The following is a 20,691-nucleotide window of genomic DNA, read 5'->3' on the forward strand; positions in this document are numbered from 1 at the left end:
CTATCGCTTAATAAAAAGGAAATAGTTAACTATAGCATGATGGAAATTAAGCGCTCACGTTTCGGATGTACTCGACGACACGACGGTAAAAACCGGAGACGTCTGTACCTTGACGAATGACCAGTCGTCTCTAATTGACTTGTACTTCACCTGTACTTGTCTGTGGCTTTTCATCGGGACTTTTTATGCGCTTCGAGCGCGCGCGACTCCTTTTCGCCCTGATTTTCGTTTCCGTAGCAAAAAAAAAAAAAAAAAAAAAAAAAAAAAAAAAAAAAAAAACTGGTCTGCTGTGGACCAATTTTTCACAAGCGTCCTTCCCAAAGGAAAAGGCGATCAAGAAAATCTTGGCTTCTATAGGCCAATATCGAACCCATCGCACTTTTCAAAACTTATATAGAAACGGTAGTTCATGAACAAACGTGGAGACACTTGAAACAGCTCAACATTATGCCTGATAATTACCAGTCAGCTTACAGAGAAAACCACTCAGCAGAGACTGCGTTGTGAGCAATTATAAATATGGTAGAAATTATGGCAAATTGAAAATGTGGCAACCTGGTTATGCTCGACCTAAGTGCACCATTCAACGCAGTTGACCACGATCTACTGCTTGAAGACCTGAGAGCAGTAGACATCGAAGGTGATCCACTCAAATGATACGAAAGCTACTTAGAAAACATGAGGGTTACAGTGGTTATATCAAACGTGAAATCAGAAAAGAAAGACCGAACAAGAGGTATTGACACAATTGAATCATCTAGAAGTCTAAACAATTACAAGGTTACGTAAAAACTATATGCTGATGATAGTCAGCTCTATTTTTCTGTCGAAACGGTAGAAGACGCCATTAGTAAAACTGGTGCAATAATAATGAAATATATTAAAAGTTGGATGTCGGCGAAGAAATTGAAACTTAATGAAGACAAAACTGAGCGTATGATATTTGGACCTGACAGTGCACTACGAAAATATAAACACTTCAACAGAATAATTATTGTTTCGTCATCAATAAACATTATAACAGCAGTGAGGAACGTAGCAGTATTTATTAATAACAAATTGTCTACGAAAAACCATATATACTGCACATGTTAAAAACCTGTAACTATCATATTAGAAACATTGCATTTATAAGAAAATATTTCAATGAAGATACTCAGAAAACAGCAATTCATAACCAAATAATTTCGAGGCTTAACTACTGCAACTATCTGCTGAGAAAATTGCGAGGAACACAAAATAGAGCTGCCAGATTAATAAAAGGACTATGTTCCCGTGACAGAGTAACCCCAGCACTAATTGAGCTACATTGGCTCCCAGTAAAAGCAAGAATAGAATACAAAATACTTCTTACAGTCTACAAAGCACTAAAACATGGCGAACCAACATATCTAAGAAACTGCTTAAGCTTCTTTAGATCTGAAATGAATACTGTAAACGGACAGGCAAGTAAAGCATATAGGCTATTTGAACCAAGAATAAATTGTAAGTCAGGCGAGACAGCTTTTGAACACTGTGCACCAAGACTATACAACAAAATACTGCCTGAAGTGAAGATCATACAAGAAGAAAGCAAATTTTAAAAAGAACTAAGGGCTCCTATTCTGCACTAGCTACGATACAGACGAGAAAACACTAAAAGACAATCATAGAATATAAGAAGTAACTTATTTTGAGAGGGAATTATCCCTGTGGAAGGCTGTACTGCATAAAACCAAACAAAGTGACAGTGAAGTCAGAGATGAGGAACCAAATATGCAATTGCATATACGTGGAATCATAGATTCCTTCCCTCTTATTCATCCTGTAGCTGAAAGGCCATGAGGACAAGTGTAGCACAAATGCAGGCATTGGGAAGGGATTAATCCCAAATTTATATTATCCTTCCAATGCTAAACATTTATTTAAAAGAGATGGTTTGTTCACGAAGAGTAATGACTGTGATTGACATACAAAATAGAGAGGTACGGCTGGTTGGTCTCCAGAGTCCAGTAGACAGGTGCCTGGTCACTGTTCATTCAAATATGTCTGTTTTCTAGGTGAGCTACGGCCTCTAGGTCATTATGCAATTGTGAAATGGCCTATTTCTTTCCTCTGTCGCTCATGGGCGCCCTTAAAATGTGCGAATTAAATTTATTATCAAATCCTTACAGTCTTCGGGTGAGCTGTTAAAAGGTTGGGCCTTCCTCCTTCCTACTAAAATAATCTAGAATTCTGATTCTGAATGGCGACGAATTGAATTGTTAGTTTAATGTTACTGCCAAATCTTTCAGCATTAGCCTTAAGTAAAGCTTATTAAGTAATTCATTAAACATACAGGTATGAATTTATGTTGAATTACCTTACATTATCCAATAAAAGACAAGGTTAGCTTAGCAATTTGCATGCCTAGTACCCAGTAGAGTTATCGGTACTGAAGTACCTCAACGTTGCTTTTAAACCAATGTGCTACTTTACGTAACACAAGTAAAATATAATTTTTTAAAACATTTTCTCATGTAATTTTGAATGAGAACAGTTTAGTCAGCCCATTAATGCGGTTTTTTTATCATTTTGTGAAGTAGCTACCTAGTAGGTAGGTAGGTAACAAATGGTACTAGCTACCTAGTAGGTATCTAGGTAATTTGTTCTTTGAATATTACCTAATGTAAGTTGGTTACCTATAAAGTTAATATCTAACATTATTTGATCTAATCTAATTTTTGTTGCGGTCAGTTATTGGGACTGGAAAGCCTGTCTTCCGTGTTCTTCATGCCTTAACACTGTTGGGGGTTAGCCAGTCCAGCGTGAGCACCGTAGGCATTACCTATACTTATGGTTCTTCGCAGCGTCCCTTCAGCCCCCTAGCTGCTGCGACCCCTTTCGTTCCTACTGTTGTACCTCCGTTCATATTCCCTTTCTTTCATTTTGCCATCCACCCTCTCGAACGATTGATTCATAGTGTAACTGCTTTGAAGTTTTCCTCCTGTTACACCTTTTTAACCTTTCTACTCTTGGGTTCCCTTTCAGCACTGAATGATCTTGGCCTTTGGTCTAAATTCTATATTTTATTTTATTCTAGTCATGTATTAGCTAACATGACGCACTTGCATGATTTTAGTTTTGGTAAACCTGAAGACTACCACCTGGGTAAATGACCAAATGGTGACATAACGGCCACCTCTCTCGGATCCCGGCCACTTCCCAAATAAGCGCTTGAATTATGCCATTATTTCGTAATTTAAGAGAAAACACTTACTTTGAGAGGAACGTAAAGGTCTCGGTTGTGCTGCCAGGATGGGCCACAATTCTTGACTGTTGCTCATGGCAGTGAATTCCAGTACTACTTTTTCGGGAAGGTGGCCGCATTCCAGGAATGGTGGCTGCTATGTCGCCATTCGGTCATTTACCCTACTGTGGCTTGTTTCCTGCCAATAGCAGATCGTGATATTTACCGCCTTCTGTTTATGCCTTGGATTATGTTTATGTATTTTGTTTATATTTATAATGTCTATTGTCTTTTGTTTGTGAGAGTTTGTTCATCCCAAGGGGCTGGTACTAAACACAGCATCTATTTTGAATGCAAACTGGTAGTTAGTGAACCAGACGGGTGCAGTAGTAGTCTTCAGTTTTACTTTAGTTTTAGTTAGCTTGTTTGTGAAAACTCTCACGAAAGGATTGCTACCCAACCCTAAAATCTAAAAATAATAGGCTACGACAGCTGTTTGCATATACTATAAGTAGAAAATAAGCTTCAGATATCAAGGAAGGTCAGAAAAATCACATAACCTATGCACATTAATTGAAAATTACAAAGGAAAAAAGTAAAATTTAGATAACTGGAAAAATCAGGGTGAAAACAGTTACTGTTTTAATTTGAGGTAGTTGTAATGAAGTTGATCAGCTGATGTACCATTATTGGATATAGACAAAAACAGTGTTTGTAGTACATCAGATGAAAATGGTATTATGTACATGTTAAGTTTTAACCATTGATACCCACCAATAAAAGCTAAAAAAACTGACCTAGAGTGCTGCAATTTAATGATGTACAAGGGTGTATTTGGACCTAAGCTAACCTAACCTCTAGTACCTGGTCCTTCTTGACTGGCTTGGACCTCCCACCTAACCTGATTTAGGATGTAAAGTCCTATTTTCCCTGCCTAGGCCATGCACCTTACCTGATTTAGGATACCATAAATCAAGATGAACAATATTTGCTTGCTTACATATATGTACCTGTATTTATATCATCCAGGACAGTTCGCAGTATATTGGAAATTCATAATTAAAAGTGCAGTGATTTTGCAACTTATCCTGAACCCAAGATTTGAAAAAAACATAAATGCAGCAGAGAACAACCACAATGCAGAGACCAAGATAAAAAAGAAAGAAAAAAAGACGTGACTGCCCCTGCAAATCTGTGTATCCAAAATTCAGAGGCAAATGGTCAGTTTGGCAAATAATCAACCACGGGCTTTTATTCTCTCGACGCTCTGGCCTGTTGGAAAAGAAGGACAGCTCACGCTGAGGGTGATGACAACATTCTAGAATAAGAAACATTACAAAACAAATTGAAATGACAACCTTAACAAGCATTCACAGTGGTTTTGTTGTAAGTAAAAAAAATTAAAGGTGCATAAAAAGGACCTTCGTTATACTCTTCTAGCCTACCCTAGAAATTTGATTTTTTGATATGAGTTCTTGAAAACCACAATTCTCTTGTGTCAATGTGGGACACAACAAAATTGGAAATGCTGTTACCAGTGGGTAGATGATATCATAGTATACTTGCTGTGTTATGTTTCTCAAGGAATATGTAGGCTAGCATAAGTGGGTGAGGAATGCACAACAGGAACAGGAAACAATTGTAAATACCAATGTTTTGCTCATTGTTAAAACTATTATTACTTTACAAATGTATTTTACTGTCACAATGAGTTTGAACGATGAATATTTTGCACCCCTTAGCAGCTATCTTAGTTTCTTAGCAATGTCACAACAGTTAAGACTGATAGAGATTTAAACTTGTTTCTTTCTCAACAGGTATTTAACCATGAAAGACATCATAGGCAGGATTTTTCCTCTTGGTGGCCAAAATCTGCATAACCTGCAGCTGTACCATAAGCACAGTTTCTCTCCAATTTCTACAACATTGATTATTGGGAGACCACACTCCAACAAAACTGCAATGCTTATGCAGGTATTGTAAATAAGTCAGTGTTCACCTGGTAAGCGCATTATCAATGTTTAAAATGATTGGGAATAGTCTATTATCTTAGCAAGTGATCAAGCCAATAATTACTGTTTTTAACCTCAACAGGGTAATGTGATCATGGTTAGGCTGATAGTTTATAATGTATAAAGATTTTATTTAGGTATCATCCCACATTGTGTCTTAATGCTACCCCATGTCTATAGCATAAGCCCCAAAGCTTATGTCTAGTTGTGAATGTATGTGCATTTTAAGAACATTAATGCTTCATGTAAGAATTCATCCTTATAACGCGTAATAAAAGACTGAACGCGTAGTCCTCTACACAAGTAAAGGTCACTTTATGGCTAATGGTTGATCCACTCAATTTCCTTGGTTTGCCTACGCTTGGTAGTCTGCATTTGCTTCCCACATAGATAGGGGTAAAGTATTTGTAAGGGTATAGCCAATACTTTGAAGGAAAATTGTTTTCAGGCAGTCCTTGATTTATAGAAGCAAGTAATTTCCTGACAAAAAAGTCCTTTTCTCTCTTCTCTGTAAACAACTACAGAACAATTTTCATTGAAGTAGCAGGAAAACATGAAGATACTGACAAGTGAAAGTAAGGGGTCTGCCACAGGGTGTGGCTTACAAGCAAGAGTAGCCACTATCATTAAAGCCATTTATATTATGTAGTTTGTGTTGAAGAGTATGTATTTTTTTAGACCAGCGAAGAAAAGTAGTTATAAAGTAGTGGCCTGTGTCAGCAAATTATGAAAGTTATTGTAATTATTTTGAAATTTTCAAATTTTTTTTTTTCCCACAGGCAGCCATAACTGAGGGAGCTACTGGAAGGCAAGTCCTTTTCATAGCTCCCAGTAAAATAACAAACTTACCCCTCAGTGTACATGGTATGTTTCCACCTACATCTGCTACCATGAAAAATATTCAAATGCTGTAAGTTGAAGTGAATGAATGTATATTTTATAATTCATCAGATAGTAATTATTCATTTTCTGATTACATTGAGATGTCTGAATCACATACTGTATTGTACCTCCATAAGCTGTGATAGCCCTGCTCATAATACTACATAAAATGTAAGACTGATATATTAAATTTATATAATACACATAGTTCAAGGAAATATTTCCTTGTATATCTTCCTAAAAAAAATAACGTTGTTAGATACAGATACGAGATCTCTAACAGTAGAATTGCGACAACTTAGTATTTATCACTGCATTTTATTTGAGCATTTGTAATGTGCACATACAAACTATTTACAAACCTCTTACAGTATTTTGTACTTGTTTTAACACTTGTAATTCTGATCCAACTAATGAGTCTATATGTAAGTCTTGATTACACCAAAAGACATATATGTTTCAATCTTGTCAGGAAAAGCAATTGTTTTATATATTTGTATCTAGATTTCATGCCGTATAAGGTTACATGAGGTGTTTGTATCTTTGATTTGAGACATGCTAAAATATAAGAAAAAACTTTTGTGTTAAACTGTTTGATAATGTAAATTTTCTAAATTATTTAAGTATTTGTCAGTTAAGCTACAGTTTCTGCTATATACTGTATGTAGTAAGATCTGGAACATAGCTACCTTGGATAAGGTGTAATATTTGTATGTTAGATTTCCTTGTACCAAACTTAATATTATGCTTTTTACAGAATTACTAGTTTTTATGAGAAAGTTAATTGTCTCTTAAGTTTCTCAAATTTAGTGTAGCAAATTCTTATTATAATGAAACCTTGTTTGGTTTTTGGTTCAGTTCCATTTATTACGTTACATTTTTTCCAGATACGCAACAACGTTATTAGAGCTTCAAGGTTATTTGGCTTCGTTACATCTAATGCCTCGGGGAGATCTTCCTTCACTAATTGTTATAGATGATTTACAAAGTTATGTGCCTATTAATTATTTAGAGTAAGTACATAGAAGGTTTGCAATTCAAGTTACATATACGTATTGTAATTCAATATTATGCGATTATGTTGCATATTATTTATTTGTCTTGTTATCAGGCACAACACAAGATTCCAGTTTCTGTCTTTGGAATGATCATCATAAGATTTGATGATTATTATTTTTATATAGATTATACTGAAAACATTTGCATGTACTGTACAGATGTTGCAGATGTCAGCCCTTGACACAGTGTTTTTGTTGAATATTATTAAAGTTACTGGTAGATTATTGAGGTCACATTGACAGTTGGTGTAGATTTTGTAACTTAAGCCTTTTAATTTTACTGTATTTCAGTTTTGAAACACTACAATAAATTATACATATTCAGCTTTCAAAGGACACATTAACTGGAATTATCTTTTTAAAAATACCATGCCTGTTTACCATAGGCAAGTTTTTTTTTTTTATATTAATAAGATTTTAAAGTTGATATCAAAAGTATATGATTCAGTATATGAAAGTGCTTCATGTGTGCATTGCATTATTAAAAGCAAGAAAAAATGATCAGACTAAATAGATGAATTGCAATTTATTTATTTTTTTAGTCTTTGAAAGGACTGTTGCTATGGTAAGTGTGCTTCTATTATTTATTGTTTAACATTTTTTTCATTATATTCTTCAGTGAGCTCTTGCAAAGATATGATGTTTTCAGTTTAGATGAGTTAACTCGGCATAATTCTAGAAATGTTTATGTCTCTTTTTAAGTAAAAACAAGCAAAAACAAACCAGATCCATTTTTATATTGAAGACAAACAGTTCCCTTCCAGCAAAGGCTTTGAGAACCTATTATCTTGACTTATTAGTTAGATAAATCATTAATGATAATAATATATCTCTGTGACCTTGCATGAAAAATATCTTATGCATCAAGAAGTCTGCAGTTTTTCATCCTCACCTTTTTTCATCTTTTATTTGTTCCTTTGTGTTCATATTGTGAGATTTTAGCAGTAATACTATAGAATGAGGGTTATTCATAGATTGATGAAATGTTAGTAATAATGCGGTTGGATCTGTATAATCCTGATTTTTATTGTAGTGTCTTACCGAACAATTATACAGCCGTGATTTCCACGAGCGGCAGGATACTAAATTCAAATTTAGCGCGTAGGCGTCGCCAACACTGGTGGTGATGACGTCATCTCCCTCCACTCGCGGGAGAACCAGGTACAACTGCCCAGGTGAATCCAATTCTTTTCCTGCCGGCGTCCGTGAACATCGGTGGTCGGTGCGGTTGGATGACTGTTTTGCTTCACTTTTTTCTTGTGGATTTGATCTTCGGAATGGTGAAGTACTCTTTTTTGGCGTTGTTGTTATTTTGCTTATTATTTAGGCGTTGCCATGTCGGATTCTAGTCCGTCGGGAGTTAGGTTTTGCATCTCAGGATGTAAAACTAGATTATCCAAGTTAGAGTATGATTCTCACACTAAACATGTGTTAAGTGTAGGGGTGGGACAGGTTTGTTTCAGCAGATCGAATATGTAACGAGTGTAGTGATTGGACTGATTCTCAATGGAAGTTTTTTAGTTCTACTCGGAGAAATTAGCTAAAAGACAGAATTAGCAAAAAGCAGCGCTTAGGGAAAGTAGACTTAGCTCTGCTTCGTCTTGCGATGCATCTGTTCCTTCTGTTTCTCCTCAAATTGTTATGTCCTTTAACCTACTACCTCCTATTCCTCCTACTAATCCCACTTCTCCGGCTTCCCGTGTAGTTTCTTCCGACACCATTGCCAGTCTGGAATCGAGGTTAGATCAGAAATTTTCGGTACTAGCGAATACGGTTTTGCAACTTGGTAATTCAGTTAAGACGTTTTTGGAGAAAGCGGCTTCAGGTAAGAGTGTAGTTGAGGGTGCGTCTGTCTGTCCTGACACGTCTCCTAGACAAAGGTCACTGTCCAGCTCCCCCGCACCGGGGAGAAGACATACCGGAAGTCCAAGGGAGTCGATCGGGATTTGCCCACAGACAGGCGCCTCTCTTGTTGAGCCTGTTGCGCCTCAACAGGGCTCGGTTAAGCGTTGGAAAGGTGTTGCGGATCAGACTTTCCGTTCGAATGATTCAAGCGATTCGTCTCCGGTTGCGCGGCGCTCTTGGCGAGATTCGCCCGTTTCGCGTCCCTTAAAGAGGCGCTCAGGCGCCGATTCTTCGCCTCCTCCAGTCAAGCGGTATAAGGAGCCTGAGAGTAGGGTTGCGCCTCGGCGTTAGCGGCTCGTTCGTCGCCTCAATCTGTGCCTTTTTCGGCTCCATCTACTAGTAGAGATTGTGGTTTTAGCGCTGTAGCTAGCAGTTCTAAGGGTGTTTGTTAGGCGCTTTCTCGTCTGTTACGCCTGATGCGCCTGTTTCGCCTCGAATTTCGGCGGCTCCGAGCGAGGCGCAAGTAGTTTTTCCGCCTCCTGCTGAACATTTAGGCTCTTCCAAGCCTACGTTAACTGGTTTTGATTCGTCTCTGGCGCCTTTGCGCAAGCAGTTAGAGATGTTAACCAACTGGATGAATGAGTCCAAGGGTGGTTCGAAACCTTCAGATCCGGTTGTAGTTCCGTCTACTTCTTCGGCGGTATCGGAGAATGAAGAAGAAGTAGAGGAGGAGGATTCACATCACCTCTCGTGTTATTCACGTCTCCTTAGATTTCTTCTGGTATCTTATCCAGATTATTTTGAGAAAGCGGCTCCGCGCTCCCCAACTTCGACTTTTTTGATGAGGAGGAAAACTTCAGACCCTCTCCTCCCAAAACTTGTTCTATCTAAAGCGGTTAGACATTCGTTGAAAGAGACGGAGAAATGGATGTCTATGAAAAGAGACTTAGGGAAGGCTCTTTTGCTTACCCTCCCTATAAGTTGCTTCGTAAGAGGTATAGGTTTTATGTAACTGGGGAAGCTCCTTCTCTGGGAGTTTCTGCCTCCTCCCAGGGAGACTTCTCCAGTTTAATCGACTCCTCTAGAAGATCTGCTTTCGCCGCAGCGAAAGTTTTCTTTACAGCGCCTGAGTTGGACCATGTTGTAAAGAATCAATTTAAACTTTTGGAAGTCTTTAGCTTCCTTGATTGGACTATTGGCGCTTTAGCGGCCAAGATCGAAGACTGTCCTTCTCTTTCTCAGGAGTTAGCGGAGGATTGGATTGGTGTTCTTGTCCTGTGCGGACAAATCCATTAGGGATGGATGTGATGAGTTAGCTTCGCTCATCGCCTTTGGTACCCTTAAGAAAAGGCTCCACTTTGGTGCTCCTTTGCTTCTAAAAGGGTTACTTCCCAACAGAAGTCTGCTCTCTTGTTTTGCTCCTTTTGTGAAAGATAACCTCTTTCCAGACGATGTAGTGTTGTCAATTTCGTCTGCGCTAGATAAGAAATCTACTTCGGATTTTACTGGCACAGTCTACTAAGAGACCTAAAGCTCCTTTGGAGACTGTTCCTTCGGTTTCTCCTCTGGCCCAAGCGCCTTTTCGAGGGAGAAAACCCAAGGCGCTTCTTTCGCGAAGTCGAATTTGCGACCTCAGTCTAAGGCCTCGGCCAAGGTTAACAAACCTTCCAAATGAAAGCTCGGTTCTTCCATGAACCCAGTGGAGCCGAGGCTGGCTCTGTTTTGGGAGGAATGGGAAAACAGAGGAGCAGAAGCCTGGGGGTAGTGCAAGTACTCAAACTCGGCTATCGTATTCCTCTCGTTTCACCTCCCTCGCTCTCACCTGTGCCAATTCCATTCCAGGCATACTCTCCGGGCTCAGACAAATTTCTGGCGCTAGCCGCAGAAGTGGAAGCGCTTGTTCTCAAAGAAGCGATAGAACAGATAGAAGGGGATTTTCCTCCAGGCTTTTACAATCGCCTTTTTGTAGTTCCCAAGTCATCAGGGGGTCTGGAGGCCGGTTTTGGCTGTGAGCGCCCTGAAACTTGCATGTCCAGAAAACAAAATTTCATATGGAGACCACTCTGTCGGTTCTGGAGTCCATCAGACAGGGGGATTGGATGGTCTCTCTGGGACATGCAAGACGCTTATTTTCATATTCCGATACATCGCGAATCTCGAAGTACCTGAGGTTCATGTTCGAAGGCAAGGTGTTTCAGTTTCGGGCGCTTGCTTCGGACTAGCGACCGCTCCTCAAGTTTCACCAGGGTTCTATCCCCTATAGGGAGAAGCTGGCTGCACATATTAGGAGTAAGAAATCTCTCTCTATCTGGACGATTGGCTTCTCCGGTCGGAATCAGAGAGTCGGTGCATGAAGGACCTTGGAACAACTCTGGATCTTGCAGAAAGTTAGGAATTCTGGTCAACAACAGAAGTCCCAGTTGGTTCCATCTCAGAGCATCCTTTATTTGGGGATGATTCTGAATGCTCAAGTTTTTCGGGCTTTTCTGTCCCGAAGAGGGTTCAAGGCTGTCTGGAGACAGTTCAGGAGTTCTTGGACAAAAAGGTAAGTTCTGCCAATCAGTGGATGAGGCTCCTGGGCAAATTGACGTCAGTGGAGAAATTTTGTGACGTTGGGAAGACTACACATGAGACCTCTGCAGTTTTTCCTGAGAGCCTCTTGGTTGCAGGAAGACACAACCAGACTCGATTACCTTTCCTGTCACAGATCAAATAAAAGAGGACCTAAGGTGGTGGCTCTCTCGAGCAAGGTTGGAAGAAGGGTTAGATTACGACCCATCCTCCCGAACCTACAGTTTCTTTTCCGACGCATCGGACACAGGTTGGGGAGCCCTGCTGGGAAATCAATGGACTTCAGGAGCTTGGTCGGAGAGGAGAAGAAGTTGTTCCACATAAATGTAAAGGAACTTTTAGCAATTTTCCTGGGGCTCAGACAGTTTCGGAGCTTAGTAAGAAGGTCGGGTAGTGGCAGTGCATTCCGACAACTCCACGGCTCTCTCGTACGTGCGGAAACAGGGGGGGGACTCAGTCTTTCTCTCTATACGAAAGTAGCCAAGGATCTCCTCCTGTGGTCAAAAGAAGCGAAGGTTCAGCTAGTCCCGAGATTTGTTCCGGGAAAGATGAACGTCCCTGGCGGATGAGTTAAGTCGTCAACAGCAAGTGTTACCTCTGGAGTGGACTTTGGACAACAAGATTTGTCAGAAACTTGGTTTCAAAGCCTTTGGTTTGGTGCCTTTGGGGTCGACGACCGTCAATAGACCTGTTCGCGACATCAAGGAAACAACCGTCTTCCTCTCTTTTGTTCTCCAGTCCCAGATCCTCTAGCTTGGTCGGTGGACGCAATGCTGTTTGATTGGTCGGGTCTGGAAGCTTATGCATTCCCTCCGTTCGGTCTAATAAGAAAGGTGCTGAACAAGTTTCATGTCGCACAGCAAATGTAACACTAACGTTAATCGCTCCCTTTTGGCCCAGGAAAGAGTGGTTCCCGGACCTTCTCCAGTTTTGTTAGTAGACTTCCCCAGACTTCTTCCTCCAGATAAGTGGCTTCTCAAACAACCTCACTTCAAGAGGTTCCACCAAAACTTGTCCGCTCTAGCTCTGACAGGGTTCAGACTGTCCGGAATCTTGTCAGAGCAAAAGGGTTTTCAGAAGAGCTGCAGAAGCTATCGCTCGTTGTAGGCGAGAGTCTTCTAACAAACTCTATCAAGGGAAGTGGAGAATCTTCAGAGAGTGGTGTAGAAGTGCTAAAGTCTCTACTTCTGCGACCGTCTTTTAACAGGAATAGCAAGATTTTTCTTCTATTTTCTTAGAACTCTAAGAAACTGGCTCTTTCGACGATCAGAGGATATAGAGCCATGCTCTCTTCGGTTTTCGACATCGAGGTTTTGGATATTTCCTCCAATTCAGATCTGTCGGACCTCATTAGGTCTTTCGAAACCACTAAGCTCCCGCAGGATACAGTGGCTTGGAACTTAGATGTGGTGCTAAGTTCCTCATGGGGCCACCGTTTGAGCCTTTGAAGTCGGCTTCACTCAGGAACTTGACTAAGAAGGCACTCTTTTCTTATTGCACTAGCTTTTGCTAAGCGTGTCAGCGAATTGCACGCTATAGACAAAAGAGTCGGTTTCTCTCAAGGCAATGCTGTATTTTCGGTATCTTTGACCTTTCTAGCCAAAAATGAGAATCCTTCTAATCCTTGGCCGAGGAGTTTTGTGGTAAGGAACTTATCTGATTTGGTTGGACATGAGGAGGAAGAAAGGCTCTTATGTCCAGTCAGGGCTATTAAGCAGTATCTGTTTGCCACTAAGGGTAGAGGACAATCTTCTAAGCTCTGGACCTCGGTTTCAAAATCCCTCTCGTCCTCTTTCTAAGAATGCTATATCGTTCTTTATTAGAGAGCTTATCAGGGAAGCTCACTCGCAGTCCGAGAACGACAATCTTTCCGTTCTGAGAGTAAAGCTCACGAGGTTAGAGCAGTGGCAACTTCTTTAGCATTCAGAAAGAATTTATCTTTAGCTTTGATTCTTCAGAGCACATTCTGGAGATCGAATTCGGTTTTTGCGAGTCATTATCTCAAAGAGATAGAGACGGTTTTCGAGAATTGTAAAACGTTAGGTCCGGTGGCGGTTTCTGGCATGGTGTTGGGAGAAACGGCACAGGGGTGTCGTCCCTCCTATCATGCTAAACTTTTCACCTTGAATAGGTTGTCGAGTTCAAGGGAAGCTGGGGGTACTGAGTACCTGGGATACTCACCAGTCTGTTAGGTCAGATTTTACAATGGTTGGTATATATGTTTTTAAATCTGGTGTTGGTGACAAATGTTTTGTATGATTGAATTTCTGGTCTTAGCCCAGGGCAAGGGCAATCTTTGTTGTTACTATCCTCCGTCAGTCAGCCTTGACTCGCTTGAACTACGGAAGGATTCCACTCCTGTAGAGGCTAACTTTGGTCAAATTCCAATTCCTCTACAATAGTAAGAAGAGCACCGACCAGAGGCAGAGTAACAGTCTTGCTGTAGCTCTCTTACAAGGTAAGGTACAACAGACACCTTGAGTGTTTACTGGTATTGTAATAAATGTAACCATTTAGAAATACTAGTGGTCCACTGAATCCCACCTTCCCAAAAAAATGTGTAATCAGCTGTATAATTGTTCGGTAACGACACTACAATAAAAAATGAAATTTTCATTATTAAAATGAAGTTTTATTGTATACTTACCGAACAATTATGATTATACCCACCCTCCTCCCCTTAGGTGGACGGACGGGCAGAAAGAATTGGATTCACCTGGGCAGTTGTACCTGGTTCTCCCGCGAGTGGAGGGAGATGACGTCATCACCACCAGTGTTGGCGACGCCTACGCGCTAAATTTGAATTTAGTATCCTGCCGCTCGTGGAAATCACGGCTGTATAATTGTTCGGTAAGTATACAATAAAACTTCATTTTAATAATGAAAATTTCATGTTTTTCTTGTACTGAGGTCTTAGTGATTTTGTGTCAAGCTTGGCAGATGGTGTTGCATTGAGTTTGCATTGCTGTGTTTCCTTGTACATATAGGGACTTCTCTTACATGGTATACTATAGATGGTACCCTTCCCTTTTAGTCTCTTCCCCTTAGCCTTCCAATTTATTCAAATTTACTTTGCTCCCATTTTCACCTTTCAATAAGGAAAAAATTTTGAACCCCTTGAGAGTCCAGAAAGTTGAGTCAGTGAACTTGTAAAACTGAGTCATGATAAAACAATAAACTGATCAGTAAATGAATTGCTAGGTTTCTAGTTATCTTTTTTTGGTTATAATTTGTAATTAATTTTTTGTGTTCCTAGTGATATCTCCCAAATACTGGTGAATGTTGCTCGTATTTTATCATTGATTCAAGAGGCGGCAGGATACTGCCAGGATGCTGCTGCGAGACAGAGCAGTGTGAACAGCAGTCAGAGCAGCTCAAACAGTGGGCCAGTTACTAATTCAGGTAAGGATGGTAGTTATTTGCAGCTTATGAAGTTGTAGCACAGGTATTTGTAGTTGCACTATTATTGTTTGTACTAACGTAGAAAGAAGATATTATTCATCATCACATTTATTTTGCATACCATTTAGTCCTATCATCTGTTTTACATGTTCTGTGTTGCTTTGGGAATTAATGGCAGGAGTCTAAAGTTTCATGGAAAAGTTTTCTTTTCAGCAGCAGAGTTGCCACTTGATCATGCCAAACATCAGAGTGGAGTAATTTCTTTGATTAATGTGAGAGGTGTCAGTCCAATCAAATCTACCTACTGCTCTTTTAGTTGCTGATTTCAGGTTTCCAGGAATGGTATTTTGAATCAAAGTGCTTGAATGACAATCTACCTTTGCAAATTTTTACATAAGAAGGACATTTGTAAATGCATAGGTTCATTCTCATCGAGTCATTAGTTGTGGCAGGTAAATTTTTATTAATCCACCCTGTATCCATATTTCATAAATCTTCACGAGACATTCTTCCAGGGTTGTGAATCTGTATCTTACTTTCTTGGGTAGTTGAAGCTCTTTTTTGTCAGGTCACAAGTAAAAACTTCATCTTTTACTCTCTGGTGCTTTGTATATAGTAACCCACTGACTTATGTGACCCTTGTCTGCTAACTTGTGTAGTCTCCAAGTACTCTCCTGGATCCATTGGAAGCTTTCAAACATTCTAGGGCTGTTAATTCCTTGACCTCCTTCTTAAGTTGAAATTCAGGCATAATCTGATGAAGTTGGGATAGAACAAAGTGAGTTTGAAAACAAAACTAATTTTTGCATAAAAGCCCATTAATCATATATGTATTCCCTTCCTCTTGTCCTCTAATTTCTTGGTGTTTCACGACTACTCATTCCTATTGGTCTGTCCAGAACTCGCATGTGAAAGTTTTTCCTCTTTTGGCCGATGTTTAATAATGATGGTAGTATATCTTAAAATGTTTTTATTTCCTTATCCCTTAATTACGAATGATAAAGTTAATGTGTATTTTAAGTGTATGGAATTTTAGTCGTAGTGTGCTTGCATGTATGAACAAGATGTGTTTAAATTTGTCAATACTTTGACTATTACTTTTAGTAGTTAAGTAATGATTTTTAGGTTTCAATAAACCGGTCATTTTTAGAGGTTATAAATTTGTTTTGCTTGACACTTTATGCACTTCTTTTTACATTTTAAATCATAACTGGTTTGCTTATTTGCAGGGAACCCATGTGGAATTTTAATGTCATGGACCAACTTGAACACAGATCTTCTCAAAGCTGACGAACTGAAGAGTTTTGCAAGAGACTACTGCCACAATGTATGGACTGTGAGACAGCTGAATACACAGGTACCAAAATTTTCTACTCTGTTAGTAGGATTTATTAGTACTAAGACTGGTCACTTGTTGCTTTGTTTACAGTTGACAAGTTTATTCCAGATTTATCATTACCTACTTTCATTGCATGTATTGCATGCATTGCATATATTCAGATCAACTGGCTGAAGACCATGGTTATTAATTTTCATCAAGATAGGCAATATTACTGCACAAAATTGTTTGTAAAAGTTCATTGAGATCTTTGGTAGCAAACCTGTTGCTTAACTGTTCATGATTTTCCCAAGCAATATGAAGTTTATGCATCCATCAGACCAGGTTTAATGTAAATACAGCAAGTCCAAAAAGTGAAAACAGTAATTGCATTTACCTAATGCATTATATAGTACATGACTGGTGTATGTTCAGTTCTCCAGATATGCTAATTTACTAAAAATAAAAATGAGTAGGTGGAACATGAATCATTACAAAATATTGTAAATTTGGTCTTGCCTTTAGAGTTTGAGTACCTGTGATTTTTCCACAGCTATAGTAAGATACACACACAAAAGTAAAGGAATGACATTTGATGGTTTTGAAGGTGGAAATGTGTATGTGTGCATAGTAAAAATAGTTATGAATCCAGGGCTACACTTTCAGTGTTTCACGGAAGTTAGCCATTCATCCTTGGTAATGAAATTGATATGAAAATTTTGATTCATATATTTCTCCATACCATTGATGACAGTCCATACTCAAAGAAGTTGCACAGAAGAATGAGGCTCAGCCATAAATACAAGTACTAGGGATCTGGCTGAGCATAACTTATTGTTTCAGGCACCTGGATGCATCCCGCAGTATGAAAAACTATATTATGATGAATTGGTTTGTATAAAAACTGCTTTTTTTTTGCATGAAAAAAATAGTTATTAAGCAATTATTTTAATCTGGCTGAGGAAGTTGTTGTAGAGAGCAAGTATTAAAATGCCCACCTGTTTTTTGTCAGGGATCATCCACTTTGTCTCAGAAGTTTGAAATGGAAGACACTTTCGAAGATGCCTCTTGTAACATTTCCTTCACTGTTCGCAAATATTCCTCCATGTCACAAGACATTGTTTTGCAGAAAGTAGTTGTAGAACGTGAAGGTGAACATGAAGAAACGTCTGCTAGTTAAACCAGGTGAGCATAGACATTTGAATAGTGACTTATCAGTACATGGTGCTTTACTGTTGACTTCAGTGAGTTAAGGGAATCTAAGTTGAATTATTAAAACAGAGCTGTATTTGAATATGAATTCACACTATGTAATTAGAGAGTGTTGAATTCTGCCACAGGTATATATGTAAGAGTGCCTATTTTGGAAGGTAACTTTCCAAATAGATAGAAAACTAAAGTTTACTTATATTTTCTATAAAATATGTATTTTGGAAAAACAATAAATATTTTTATATAAAAGTGAGACATTTATTTACATAGTTTTACATCACACAGTTATCATGGAGTTAACCACCTTTGTTTAGGATTAAAGCTGCAAATGTTATTTAATAAGTATTATTTTTAAGCAAAATAGAATAATGCATCTAAACAGTCATTTCTTTGAGATAATATTCTATAAATAGAATGGGTTAGACTGAAGGATGTTGATATGACATAATGACCAATACACTCCGTGGAGAACTTTGGAAGGCAAATAAGATGATGGAAAATGTAAAGCTCTTGTAGGGGTGGATCCAAAGTGAGCAATGAAAATCAATGCAAGGAAAGAGGAAGTAAAAAGAGAGGATATATGGTGAAAAATAGCCATGTGGAGATGATGTTAGCGTAGTGTAGGATTAATGCAATATAATTTATCAGATGCAGCTGATTGTTTAATGGAAATAAGCAGAATTGCAAGATGTAGTCGAGTGAGGGATGTGGAATGTCTAGCATATAAAAGAGCTGATGATAAAGAAATGGAGGAGGGGAATGTTGTACTGGAGGGACAATCATTGTGAGGAGGTAGAATACTCTGTCACAATGGTGATGGACTAGATTTTGAGGTTGGAATCACGAGGTCGGTAAGAAATGTGTGTTACGGTAGCTTGGAAGAACTGGAAAGCTATGGCTGGACTACTAATAAATCAAAATATATTGTAGCTAAACAGAGAAAATGCATATAACACCAAGTATGAGACTTGTGTTTTTGTACTTGGATGACACCTGAGCACTTTAACAAAAAATTGAAGAATTCAGAAAATAACTTTAGAAAATGCTGAGGTTTTTTTTACTGGAGGACACCTGGAAGATGATATCACAAATAAAGGAATCAGCATAGACATGATGTTAAGAAACCTGAAAGCAGATTTAGATCTCAAAGCTTAAGAAGTTTTGTTCACTTAATTAGGAAAGGAGAAGAGCAACTTGTTAGAGAAGAAATAAGTATGTAAGTACATGTCAGGTGGGAATTCAGGTGCAAAGGGCACTAAATAGTACAAGAGGTTGACCAGAGCATCACACTGTTTAACCCCATTTTTATAAGGAATCTAAGTATTCGCAGATTGTAGCTATTTGTGGGGGATCTAGAATGCTTCCAGCGAATAAGGGTGGTCCCTTATGAACATCCAAATAAAAACAAAATGGCAATTGATGTACATAGTGAGAATAATAGTGATGAGAAAAACATACCATAATTGTGAGCCTGAAATGGCATAAATTTTTATATTTATCTTCCCAATGAAATTTCGTCAATCCAGGAAATATCTAAAATTTTCAAATGGATTTTTATAGGTAAAGGCTAAATAAATTAGTCATAAAAGTGCATAGGGTTAGTGATGGTAATTGCTCGGGGCAATACTTGGATTATGTCTACAGCAATGTTCGCGTCATCTTTTTAAATAGCTGTGAAAATCTCATTTCACATCCCCTTGAACAAATTATATTTTTATGGAGGAGTAATGATGGTAGTTTATATTTGACAACGTCTCCAAAGGTTGAGAGAGAGAGAGAGAGAGAGAGATATTTCTAGAAGAATAAATGGGAGTGGTTGAATGGCGGTCGGAAGTGTGTCTGTTGTGGCACTCTGTAGAATATCAGTGGCAGTCTGTTATGGGAGTCATAAGCAGTGAGGCATCTGTTGAAGGCATAGAGATGGTTTTGGCAGCAGTTATCCGTTAGTGGTTAGTTGATTTTGTGTTATTTGATTGATTTTGGCGTTGTAAAGTTGTGTATGTGTCTTTGTCTGGTTGTGGTGAAGTTGAAAAGGTTGGTAGTGCGTTTCGGTGTCTGTGAGTGGTGGTTGAGGCAGTGTTGGTGTTGGCGGGTAGTTGTGTTGTTTCGAACTGTTGGTGTTCTGCTCAGTGATTTGTCGGGTTTTTAGGTTGTTGTGGGGTTGTGGTTCTCGGTTGGTTGGTTTGTGTTTGATTGTCGGCGGTGGTTGTGTCTCGTCTAGCCTATATCCAGCGGACAGCACAGCCTTTTGTGTTTTTTTTTGTTCTGTGTGTGGGTATGGGTCAATTGTCCTGCTGTATTCTGTAGTGTAAAGAGGAAAGTGTGATTGAGGGTGGGTTTGGTAGCCAGATAGATTAAGTTTATGTGGGAGGGGGTGGGGGGGGGGGTATTTGCTGCTTGTTTTTAAGCGTGTTATCCCGCCACATTTTTTGGTGCCTGAACAAGGACTGTTGGTGTGGCAGCTGCAGGACGATTGGGGTAGTGAGTTGTGTGATCGGTGAAAGAAAGTGAGGATGGAAGGGATGAAGGAGATGGAGAGGCTGAAGGAGGAGCTGAGGTTGGCGAGGGAAGCTAAGGAAAGATTGGAAGTGGAGAATGAGAGATTAAGGGTAGAGTGTGAGGAGTTGAAGAGCGAGTTAAGAGGAAATGAGAGTAATGCTAAGGATTGCGAAAGTGAAAATGAAAGAAGAGAGAATGGTTGAGAAAATGGACGAAAAATTTGGGGTAATGATGAATGCAGAGCAAGAGATGATGCAGGAAATGATGAAGGGATTCATAGGAGAGGGAGCTGTAGGAGGTAGGCCTACTGGGTCTTGTGACGGGCCAGGAGTGGTAAAGAAAGGGGAAGAGTGAGCGGATGAGAGTACAAGTGATGAAGGTGATTTGGTTGTGATAAGCAAGGGAAAGAAGGGAGAAACACAGGATAAGGATAAACCTGAGGACAAGAATAAGGCGGCTGAGGAAAAGAAGACTAAGGGAAAGAAGGCTAGTAAGGATGACGGATAGGAAGAGACTAGGACTGAATACATTGGGGAAAGGGCTGATAGCGATTTAGATAGAGGTGAGTGGAAACAGGTGGGTAGAAAGAAGGGTAAGAAGAGTGTAATCAGGAGCATGGATGTTAGTATGGAAGTTGATTTGCTGTATTCGGACGAGGTTAAGAGGGATCAGAATGGAAGTAGC

The 20,691-nt window shown here is 39.2% G+C and overlaps 1 protein-coding gene across 3 annotated transcripts; it reads left to right on the top strand.

The window, feature by feature from the left end:
* Nucleotides 1-1,963: 1,963 nt before the first annotated feature.
* LOC135215187 (uncharacterized) lies at nt 1,964-17,731 on the top strand. Of its 3 annotated transcripts, none has more exons than XM_064249665.1 (7): nt 1,964-2,039; nt 5,026-5,182; nt 6,000-6,130; nt 6,990-7,115; nt 14,833-14,978; nt 16,208-16,335; nt 17,309-17,731. In XM_064249665.1, the coding sequence occupies exons 2-7, from the start codon at nt 5,036-5,038 to the stop codon at nt 17,474-17,476; spliced, it is 846 nt and encodes a 281-aa protein (XP_064105735.1). In that variant the 5' UTR covers nt 1,964-2,039; nt 5,026-5,035; the 3' UTR covers nt 17,477-17,731. The 3 variants fall into 3 exon arrangements, with proteins under 3 accessions (XP_064105735.1, XP_064105733.1, XP_064105734.1); XM_064249663.1 differs by lacking the exon at nt 1,964-2,039 and adding an exon at nt 2,190-2,319; XM_064249664.1 differs by lacking the exon at nt 1,964-2,039 and adding an exon at nt 2,190-2,242.
* Nucleotides 17,732-20,691: the final 2,960 nt, after the last annotated feature.

This window comes from Macrobrachium nipponense, chromosome 5 (genome assembly GCF_015104395.2).
Source record: "Macrobrachium nipponense isolate FS-2020 chromosome 5, ASM1510439v2, whole genome shotgun sequence".
NCBI lineage: Eukaryota > Metazoa > Arthropoda > Malacostraca > Decapoda > Palaemonidae > Macrobrachium > Macrobrachium nipponense.

What these genes read in the sequence shown, in the direction of transcription:
- LOC135215187 (XM_064249665.1), top strand. Translation starts at nt 5,036, where the DNA reads ATGAAAGACATCATAGGCAGGATTTTTCCTCTTGGTGGCCAAAATCTG. An exon ending in GTGCCTATTAATTATTTAGA is followed by an intron (nt 7,116 to 14,832) that starts GTAAGTACATAG and finishes TTGTGTTCCTAG; the next exon opens with TGATATCTCCCAAATACTGG. An exon ending in TGAGACAGCTGAATACACAG is followed by an intron (nt 16,336 to 17,308) that starts GTACCAAAATTT and finishes GTTTTTTGTCAG; the next exon opens with GGATCATCCACTTTGTCTCA.